An 11,530-nucleotide genomic window follows, 5' to 3' on the forward strand; every position below is an offset into this window, starting at 1 on the left:
CATTCTTAAGTTATGTAGGTTCTTTACCTTAACTTTGCAAAAATTATCAAAAGTATGAGCTAAATATGACATGATGCCTTTAGTCTGTCAACCTCATTCAGTTTTAATGGGAGTGATTTTGGTAACAGAGCACCATCTAGTGATGAGGTTTATAAATTTAGCATGTAGAATAAAAATTTAGGCTGTTTCACATCAAACCTGATCTCATTTCTTTACGATTTAATCTGAAATACTGTTAGGATAATTGTTGAATTCAGAAAGCACTAGCAGTTATTCTGTAAACTTGAGCCCCATTTCTGACAAGATACTAAACGAGTTCAGAGGTCAAAGCATAGTAGCAAGATTTCAAAGTATTTGCTTCTCTTTAACATTTATGTAATATATAGTAAGTATCATAACGCGAATGATTATATATCTTTTGACATCTATTTTAACCCATCCATTAAAATTTGTGTGAATAAACATGCTATGTTTGCTTTAATTGTGAAAGGAAAACGCAGATTTTCATAATTGCGTTGCGAACAAAAACTGTAAGTCCTAGTTAATGTATATACATACGTGAACATTTGACGTTTGCAATGTTGTAAAATGTTAGGAATTTATAAACAAACAATTTTTAGCAGCTACAACTGTCGTAAACACTCTTTCGCGGATGTCTTTACGACAGCGCCCCTGCTTTTGCGCCCGGGAAACCCTTGTGCGGCCTCTCCGAACAGCGCTCAAGCCCTGAAAGGTTCGTCCCTCAAGCGCTTCTCACAAATATAGTAATATAATGATCATTTAGGCTTAATTTAAACTATTATCATTCCCTTTTTGTTCCAGAATCATGCCAGCTAAAGGTCCCCTACAGTCTGTCCAGGTTTTTGGACGTAAAGTGAGTATTTGAAGGCTGTATATTTCTCATGTGCTCACGCACGGTAGTGATGCGGGTGTGAGGTTAGCCGGCTATGCTAAAAGATGTACGCTGTTAATATGACTACGACGCCAAAGTTTTACAGTTTATGTAATAAACGTAACATTTAGATATCGCAGACGTGCTTTTAAACTACTCAAAATGTAAAATAGACGGTGTTTAGATTGATTGTGAGTGCTGGATATTGTGTTGGTAATGGCTGTTTTCTGACACGTGGGACAATGCAGTGCTTATATGTACAGTTTTAATTCGTACAAAACAGTAGATTTTGTATCTCATCTCTATGTTTTCAGTTTCTAGATAGTTGATATTGATAAATTTATAGGAGACAGTCATCATGTCTATATTGCTAACTGTTAGCATGTAACGTTAACGTTACTTGTGTGTGGTATAGCAGTGGTTTCCAATCTTTAAATGATGTTTTCTAGTACCAAGATTGAAGACTACCATTATATAGTTTGGGAAGAAGCTCATTTTGTCACCATTATGTAAAGATGTTTATTAATAGTGTCATATGTGAGCCTGGACCACAAAACCAGTCATAAGGTTCAATTTTTCGAAATTTTACATTATCTGAAAGCTGAATAAAAAAGCTGTTTGGTTTGTTAGGATAGGACAATATTTGGCTGAGATACAACTGTTTGAATATATGAAATTTGAGGGTGCAAAAAATCAAAATTTTGAGAAAATCGGCTTTAAAGTAGTCCAAATGAAGTTCTTAGCAATGCATATTACTAATCAAAAATTACTTTTGTTATTTACAGTAGGAATTTTACTAAATATCTTAATGGAACATACTTAATTTCCTGATGTTTTTTTGGCATATGAGAAAAATCGATCATTTTGACCCATACAATGTATTTTTGGCTATTGCTACAAATATACCCCAGTGACTTAAGACTGGTTTTGTGGTCCAGGGTCTCATATGTAGTTACAACTGCCTTTGCTGATTTGTATTTCTTTGCTATTGACAGAAAACAGCCACTGCTGTTGCCCACTGCAAGAGGGGAAATGGACTTATTAAAGTCAATGGAAGACCTCTTGAGATGATTGAGCCTGTCACTCTGCAGTACAAGGTACTTTTATGAAAGAAATTAAGTGCATAGAATGAATTGTTAATTTAGATCACCTATTCAGTAAACACTTCAATGATTTGTAAATTAAATAGTTCACACATTAACATAGATTATAGTTAATGTCATTCTTACCTTGTTTGACTTGTACTCTTGTGGATACTCCTTTTGATTTTTAAAGAATATTCTGATTGCTGCTTTCAGTGTAATAAAAACTGGTGCAAAAAAGATTGGTGTAAGAAACACCACACTTTAAGCTTTCATTCTCTGAAAAACATAACATCCTCTACAGCACTTGTCTGCGTTTTCATGAGAGAAATGTACTTTTTAATGTATTTATCCAATTTATGAATCAAATCAGTCCAGTTCTCAAATATATCTTAATTCGGTCTGGGCATAAAGGTTAACAGCCCATCAGAGTGGAAATTTGTCAGTGAATATCTTAAATTTGTCAGACTTAGAATAGAGTGCATAGGTTGCATGGACCGCTTTAATATTTTATTGTGGTTTTATGTACTTTTTGGAAGTTCCCATTCTCATGCCCTGAAATTAGAGGGTGACTAGTACATTAATTAAAAAAACATTGTGTGTTTGTGTTCTACAGGAGACAGAAATGAGCAAATGTTAACAGAATTTTCACTTGTCAACTGCTCTTAAAGTATACCTCATTTATGAACATTGATCAGGAAGAAGGCCTTTAGCTGCGTCTGAGGAGATTTTGCTCTTTTATCTACTAACAGAGTATGATTTTGTTTTCTTTAGCTGCTGGAGCCTCTTCTGCTTTTGGGTAAGGAGCGCTTTGCTGGCGTTGACATCAGAGTTCGCGTGAAGGGTGGTGGACACGTCGCACAGATTTACGGTTAGTAATTATAGTAATAACATATAGATGTGTAAGCCATTTGTCAAAGTAGTAGTATATAATGGTTAGTAAACAATAAATAGATTCTTTTTCACCACCAGAGTGTGTAAATACTTCTGTACTAATGTTTCATTCTTCTTGCAGCCATCCGTCAGGCTATCTCTAAAGCCCTGGTTGCCTATTATCAGAAATGTAAGTGTAAATCTTTATGTTGGAGTAAGATCTATGTGTAAGAGTCAGCTTTAATTTTTCTAATTCTCAATTTCTCTCTTCTCCCAGATGTGGATGAGGCCTCCAAGAAAGAGATCAAGGATATCTTGATTCAGTACGATAGGACCCTGCTGGTCGCTGATCCCCGTCGCTGCGAGTCCAAGAAGTTCGGTGGACCTGGAGCTCGCGCCCGCTACCAGAAGTCCTACCGTTAAAATCTCTCTGTACATTTTCATATAATAAAACTGAGGGGGAACACATTTTGTAGTCTCGAGTTGTTATTTTTAGGGTGTGTTCACACTTATCGTGTTTGGTTTGATTAAAACGAACTCTGGTGTGATTGCTCTGTTCAGTGCGGTTCATTTGAGTAAGTGTGAACGCTACCGTCAAAACCCTGGTGCGCACCAAACAAGCAGACCGAGACCACTAAAAAGGCAGGTCTTGGTCCGCTTCTGAATTAATTGTAGTGTGGTTTGAATGAAATGTAAACGCAACATGAACCAGATACTTCTAACCGAACCAAAGTCAGGATGAAATGACAAGATGTCGCTATGCGACATGATTTCACAAAGCGCACAAGCGGTGTGTTAAAAGCAAAATGAGAGTGGGGCAATGTTGAGCAAAGAGAAGGTCGAGTGCCTTTTATGAGCTCTTCATGAGTTTGCAGGTGGTGGAAAATAAAATCCTATTTTGAATAGAGTGTTCAGTGAGTTCTGTCACGAAATATACACCACTCAACCCGACCAATCAGGTTATGAACGTATCGCTATGCCTTTAGGTTCGCTGTCAAAAACGCCAGTGTGAACATAAAGTGGACCAGAACCAAATGTATTGTTTTCCTTTTTGGTCCGGACTAAATAAACAAAACGAACCAAACAACAAGTGTGAACACACCCTTAAAATCTCACAGGGTTTTGATGTGTTTTGAGTTCGGTAGCTTACTAGTTTTAATTTCCACATGATTTAAATCAGGTTCACAAGGTTTTTGTATACTGCATAAACCAGGGGTGCTCAACCCTGGTCCTGGAGATCAACTTTCCTCCAGAGTTCAGCTCCAACCCTGACCAAACACACTTGAACCAGCTAATTAGAATCTGAAAGAGCACTTGATAATTACAAACCGGTGTGTTTGATTAGGGTTGGAACTAAACTCTGCAGGAAGGTCGATCTCCAGGAACAGGGTTGGGCACCCCTGGGATAAACTGTCTCAGTATGTTTGTGGTCCCTGAGTGAAACTGTCTAATTTCTACTTGTTTGAAATGAGTAAACTATGAGAACTCAGTAAAAAAGAAGTTTTGGAGATTCTGAAGGAATTAAAATTACCGGTCAAGGGTTTGATGATGTTTCACTAAGCTATTTTAGAATTTACACCTTGGCTGATTGATGTTTGCGTGTTATAATAGTTAAATTCAACAAGGAAATGTCCTGTTCAAATGCTTTGAAAGGACATAAATGTGGGGAGAAAATGCTATTTCACAGCTAAGAACATGATTTGATCAAATTTCGACATTTCCGCATACTATTCTTAGTATTCCTAGCATAGAAAGATAAGCTGGAAGTAAAGCAGTATGCTGTTCCAAATTCAACAATTTAGCATTTATTAGTAGAGCAGCTAATGGAGTGTAACTTGACACACATGCCTATGGAAAGTTATGAAAACTGTACATGCATGATAAAACAGCGCCTACTACTGGTGAATGTCTTTAATCTGAAATTATTTAGTCTAACACAAGAGGGCAGAGGCTTGCCTTTTACCTATTTAATAATGTGGTTTTGAAAGCCATGGTTTTGACATGGTTATTAAACAGTAGTGTAAATCCTTATAATAACATTTAGTTCAGAAATATACAGTAAGTTAGAAATTAGTATAGACAGTATATTTTACATACGCCATGTGGAGAAGCATCATTCTGTGAATGCTATTGTTGTAAAACTAAAACGTCGGCCTCTTTTGTGTGTGTGATTGTGAATGTTGTGGAGCATCAGTCATATCAGGCTAACCTTTAGTGTGTAATCCAGTGAGATTTACAGCAAATTCTCTTGGATCCAATTTAAAGCACTGTATATCCAGTAGAGGGAGCCAAATTTGAACAGGCATATATGTTGAAGCTATATATCCCAGAAATAAATGTTGATCATTTAGATTGGCCGAATGCTTTTAGTCAGTACTGATGATGATATCTGAAATTTCCTGAAAGACAGGTAAAGCATTAGTGTGATCACAAGGGAGGAACGTTACACCAAATACATTCAAATTACAGAAGCATGCATACTTGTTTTGTTGGTTTTAATCCCTACAGTACATCCTCAGTGTGATTCAGCAGTCGATCTGTTGTGTGGCTCTCGCAGCCACAGAGATTCTGGGTGAGGTAAGACAGCAAGAGCTAATGAAATAAGAGCTGGCTTGCTGTGCACTGCTCAGTCTGATCTGCTTCACTTAGGGTAAATGGCTGGTATTGATCCATTACTGGCAGTTGGATCACCAAGTGGACGCAGATGGTGAAAGCACCATCTCCCAGCTCTCATCTAACATTTGCATTCTGCTACTTTGCCTGAGGATGCTGCTTGCATTCCATTACAGACTGAGTCATGTAGATGAACCGGATTGTTAGAAAGATATTAATGGGATATTTAACATGGAGTAAGAAATTGCATGAGTTTGATCCTATGATGCTGTCTTAAAAATATGTGAACTGATCACCTGTGCTTAGGGTAGGGCTTGGATTCAGAATGAAAATTAACAAATCTGAAACTGGGTTTCATTCACATTTGTGTATGAATGTATGAGTGTACAGATTTTTTCAAGGAAAAAAAAATCATGATTAATCATAATTAAAGTTTGCACCTTTAGCAAGTCTAATGTGTCATTGCGCATTTTAAAATGATAAAAGATTAGAAATAGTCTGAATATGCAATTCTACACAGGTTTTTACTATTTCTGAATAACAAAAATACAGGCCTATATAAAATTGTTTTGCGAATGGCTTAAAGGGATAGTTCACCCAAAAAATTTGTCATTAATTACTCACCCTCATGTCATTCCAAACCTGTAAGACCTTTGTTTATATTTGCATCACAAATTAAGATATTTTTGATGAAGTCTAAGAGCTTTCTGATCCTGCATAGACAAAAACGCAACTGACATGTTTATGCCCAGAAATTTAGTACAGATATTGTTAAAATAGTCCATGTTACATCAGCGGAACTAGTTTGTGTTGTTAGCTGCAAGCAATAACCACTCCTCATGTCGCTGATGAGTTTCAGACGGAGGCAGTCCTGACCTGAGGTCAGACTTAACCACAGAGTGCAAACGATTCACCACTGCTCCTGAGCTTTCTGGACAAAGACATGAGAACTCTGCTGCTGTTCGCATGGGACAGAGGAAGTACATGTACAAAAACAGACTTGGGGAAAGATTCCATGGTCGTATCTCTTAGTTAAATAGAGTCAAACCACACCAGAAAGACTAAGCAGGCCTTTAGACTGAAGTGAGAAGATCTTGTTAAAAAGGGTTTTGCTTAAGACCATTGATGGATAATGAGGACGATAGGTGTCTTTCAGAGATATTAGCACTAACACTGGCACAAAAGAAGACATGGCATCGTTGCTCACCGTGGTGGTGATAGTAGTACCTGTGTTTGGGCATTTTTACCCACTTTAAGGAGGTGCAGAGAAGCTCCATTCCTACAGAGAGAGGAGACTGGTCCGTCAAATAAACAGTTGCGGCAGACAGATTGTATCTGTACACAGCAGCATGACTCATATACCTTACCTTTCTGTCTGACATTAACAGAGCTACATGAGCTGTTTATAGAGACAACGGGAGTTGGACAGCACCTGGCTTCTTTTGCCATCACAGACATCTCCCTGACAACATAACCCATGTGTTTAAATTAAAGGTCCTGATCCAGAATCAGCTTGACCTTGCTAAGGTAAAACCTTTAAGATAACTCATCCCACAGCACTGTGCTATGGAAATGAGTGTTAGAACTGCTTGTTTAGTAGGGGTGGGCAAAAAATATCTATTTCTAGATTTTAATCGTGAAACGGTGTTGATTCTTAAAACCCATTTATTGGATGAGAGGTGCTCTAAAGTTTCGTTACGTTCCATAACCGAAAACAGGCTAGACTAATAAATTTCGTTACGTTCCATAACTGAAAACAGGCTAGTCTAGCCTGTTTTCAGTTATGGAACGTAACGAAACTTTAGCGCACCACTCATCCAATAAATCACAATAAGCTTTGTTACTTTTGATTTGAAACAAAGTCTCAGACTTCAAATTCCATTTTTATTACAATATTCAAACAATAAATACCGTTTGGCTCTCTTTAATGTGGAGTGACAGATTGCTGTAGCGCGCCATGGTGAAAAAACCAGCATATGCTGGTTAGGTAGGTTTTGATGCTGGTTTAAGCTGGTCCTTTGCTGGTTCATGCTGGTCCTTGACCAGCAATATGACCAGCAAAAACCAGCAAAGGACCAGCTTAAACCAGCATCAAAACCTACTTAACCAGCATTCCAGCATCAAAACATACCTAGCAGCATATGCTGTTTTTTTCACCAGGGCGGTGCGCCTCAGTTGAAGAGAACCGTCAGCACCTCATGTGAACCAATCATCTCCTCCACTTTAACCAGTTTAACCACAAATAAACATGAATAAACATCCGAAGGTATGTTAAAAGAAAGAGTACAACTTACCAAAATCCGTATCCTGTCTCATGTAATTGCTGAATTGGCGTTCAACTGCGCAAAGACGTCAATATAGCAGCTTGTAAACAATGTCACATTTACCTCAGAAACATAAGCTCGCTATTGAGCTAGAAAATGAACACTAGAGATGGGATTTTTGGTATTTTACATCATTAGTTGAGAGATTCTTTGTCCTTGAGAAAATTTCCCTGGTGAAAAATACAGCATATGCTGGTAGGTATGTTCTGATGCTGGTTTAAGCTGGTCTTTTGCTGGTTTATGATGGTCTTAGCTGGTCATGTCATGTTGCTGGTCAAGGACCAGCTTAAACCAGCTAAGGACCAGCATAAACCAGCAAAGGACCAGCTTAAACCAGCATCAAAACATACCTACCAGCATATGCTGGTTTTTTCACCAGGGTTGGCATGTACTGTACCTGATATATATCCAAAATAATCAATACCGAATCGAATCACAAGCTTGTGAATCAGAATCAAGTCGAATCATGAAATTTGTGTTAAAACCCAGCCCTAGTGTTTAGAATTAAACTTCTCACATAGTGGATTATAAAAAGATCCATATTCATAGATCATAATGTCTTAAAGACTGTGGAGTTGGCTTTTTTATTTGAGCCAATTAGCAACCACCCAGTACCACCTAGCAACATCCTAGCTACCAGCATTATTTTGGCCTTTTAGTTTTTAACCCGCAAACACCATTCACATTAACTTAGGAAATATGAAACTAGTTAATATTACTCAACATGATAAGAAGGCCAAAGGCTGTGCACTAAATACTTACAAACTTACAAATGGCATTCCACACATGACTTATTGGTCATACCCATTAATCCAGAAGAGGTTCCATTAGCATTAGTAATGATCTCATGTTGAGATGAGTGATTTCCTTAGAAGTTCATTGCAATTCATTTAGGATGTATCACCAGTACATTTACTATCAAAGAGGCCTTAAATGTTTAAAAAGCTGTACATTGCCAAACCATTAATAACATATGAAGAGTTCAGATGCAAAACCAGCTAAAAGCCATTTCGATCAAAAATGAGATAATGATACTGAGTGAATGCTCCTAAAACAGTATACGTCCATCAAATACTTTTACTTCAAGCCTCAGCCCAATCAGAAGTACCAGTACTTACATAGAAACCTATGCAAAGTAGCCAGAAAGAAATGCTAATTTTAAAGAAATATATCAGATGGATTTAGAGGCTTTTGCATCTGAAATCTTCATATATACATTTACTGTATGCAGTTAAAAACATTATATTACATCTATAAAAATTTACAGTTTACACTACTCTTCAGTTGTTTTAGGGTTAGTAAGATTCTTTATAGTTTTGAAATATGTCTCTTATACTCACCAACGCTGCATGTAATTAATCAACAATACATTAAGGACAGTAATATTGTAAAATCTCTTTTCAGCAGCTCCTTTGACTTTTGATCAATTTAATGCACCCTTGAGAAATAAATAAATGAATAAAAACAAACTTGATACGTATAAAATAAAATGTTATTTAAATAAATGAATGCTTTTTATTATGCTATGTACAGGTCTTGCGTCTTTCTGTTTTGCAGTCATTTTCCTATCATTATACCATATTCGTACAATTTTTGTCTTAGTATTAATTAACACGACACCCAAAGAGTGACACATACAGTCATTTAAGTGTACTTAAACAGGTCTGCTGAGGTTAGTGTAAGTAATATCCTTGCAGATTTCTCTGTGTCTTTTGCATCTGCTTTTCGTCAATATCTGTTCTGAGAATCGTCCTCCTCCAGCGCCCGATCTCCTAACGCCCCCGCTCTGCTTTCTCACTGTTTTTATCTGTATCAAACATCTCTCTGGCTCTTATCAATGCTGCTGTATCAAAATTTTGTTGGCAATCATTGTAACAGCCATTTTGTTAAACAAATACACACACTTGTGTTTACTAATGCAGACCCTTTGTGTTTATTGAGAGATTAAGCAAAGCACTAGGCTTAAGTATTGATTTCAAACCATTTACATTTCAGATCGAGCTTTCATTTGAGTACTTGAGAGGTGTGTGTCTGGTTTAGTCAGCTCTGGGCTTCATTTGCATCACTTGCTTACTACAGTACAACTTCAAGAGACACAAGATTTGTGGCTGATAATGGCCAGACCAGCTGACTTACTACATCTGTCAAAATATGCTGTACAGAGCTTACTGTGTCAAATACTGTATCCCACAATGTATTGCATTTAACCTTCATTTTCAAGTGTGACAGAAGCGATATCAACAGAGCCTTGACTGATTTTTGGATCGAGTTTCCAAAGCAAAGATCTATCTATCTATCTATCTATCACTCTGTCTGCAGGGTACACGTTATGCCAGAAGCTGTCAACAAGTGACTGCATTTATTAAATCATTAAATAATTCATGCATCTGATTCATTCAAAATGTTTATTATTTTAGGAACAGATGTGCTAAAATTGGAATAACTCTATTTGCATCCACATCAATGAACCAAAACATTCTTTTTATTATTAGCATGCACTGCAATTACGTCGTTTGCTGATTTAAATGCTTTTTAAAGCTAGGCTGATTGTCCGTCAATGTTTTTACCGTTATCGGCTGAAAAAAAAATTCAACAATTTTGCTCTTCTCTGTGGTTGTAACTGTGGTGTGGACTTTCCTAAGTCTTATAGAATTAAAACAATCAAACTTTATAGTATAGTTATCACCCATGGTGTGACGTGACCAGCCTATAATACTCTTACAATATAATATATTGTAGAAATCATATGAGTTGTTTGCTTTTCCGAATTCAGCCTCCACCTTTATTAGTGAGTCGTTGAATCATTCATTCAACCAGTGCTTTCACGCTCCCTCCTGATTTTACCCCTTTCCCTCTTTGGTCTGGTAATCCGTGGCTTTGCTGGTATGATTACAGTTTCTTTTCCAACATTATCCATAATGTACAGTGGCGCATTGCTGCCACACACGTATTATTTTTTCCACTCACTTGTGTCGTAGTAACGAGATGTTTTGTCATTTTCTCATTAAAACGACATCTTTTCTCGTAAAAACGAGATGTTATGTTGTTAAATGACATCTTTTCTCGTTAAAACTACATCTTTTCTTGTAAAAACAAGATGTTATTTTGTTAAAACGACATGATTATCATGTTAAAACGACATCTTTAATCATATATAATAATTTTATATTGTAGAAAATCGCTTAGATCACTCACATAATGTAACCATATATCTTCTATAACGGAAAAAAACATTGTTTTTATGATGTCATTATTATGAGAAAAAACAGGTAGTTTTAACAAGATAATTATGTCGCTTTAACACCGTAACATTTTGACAAGAAAAGATGTAGTTTTAATGAGAAAACATCTTGTTATTACGAGAAAAGATGTTACTTTAACAAGATAATTATGCCATTTCATTACATCTCATTGTTATGAGAAAAGACATTGTTTTAATGAGAAAAGATGTTGTTAAAAAGACATAACATCTCATTACTCAACATAATTGAGTGGAAAAATGAATATGTGTGTGGTAGCAATGTGTCACCATAATAACATAATTTGGCGACCGCTAGATAATGAAAACTTAGGTTTTCTTATGAGATTAGGCTTGAGAGAACGTTTTTAGGAGGTGGTGTTTTTATAGTTAAAGGGTTAGTTCATTTAAAAATGAAACTTATGCCATTAGATGTTTTATGTCATTAAAATGACATTTTTAATAATAGATCATTTTATATTGTAGAAAATCGCTTAGCTCACTCACA

General features: G+C 36.5%; 1 protein-coding gene across 1 annotated transcript; it reads left to right on the top strand.

Annotated features, from left to right (window-relative positions):
- The first annotated feature begins 649 nt into the window (after nucleotides 1–649).
- On the top strand, nucleotides 650–3,315 carry rps16 (ribosomal protein S16). Its single transcript, XM_051107572.1, has 6 exons — nucleotides 650–733; nucleotides 823–874; nucleotides 1,888–1,989; nucleotides 2,749–2,845; nucleotides 2,990–3,037; nucleotides 3,125–3,315. The coding sequence occupies exons 2-6, from the start codon at nucleotides 827–829 to the stop codon at nucleotides 3,268–3,270; spliced, it is 441 nt and encodes a 146-aa protein (XP_050963529.1). The 5' UTR covers nucleotides 650–733; nucleotides 823–826; the 3' UTR covers nucleotides 3,271–3,315.
- Nucleotides 3,316–11,530: the final 8,215 nt, after the last annotated feature.

This window comes from Labeo rohita, chromosome 4, assembly GCF_022985175.1.
Source record: "Labeo rohita strain BAU-BD-2019 chromosome 4, IGBB_LRoh.1.0, whole genome shotgun sequence".
Lineage (NCBI taxonomy): Eukaryota > Metazoa > Chordata > Actinopteri > Cypriniformes > Cyprinidae > Labeo > Labeo rohita.

Coding starts and splice junctions, on each gene's coding strand:
- rps16 (XM_051107572.1), top strand. CDS start 827: ATGCCAGCTAAAGGTCCCCTACAGTCTGTCCAGGTTTTTGGACGTAAA. Junction 1,990..2,748: donor CTGTCACTCTGCAGTACAAG/GTACTTTTATGA, acceptor TGTTTTCTTTAG/CTGCTGGAGCCTCTTCTGCT. Junction 3,038..3,124: donor GGTTGCCTATTATCAGAAAT/GTAAGTGTAAAT, acceptor CTCTTCTCCCAG/ATGTGGATGAGGCCTCCAAG.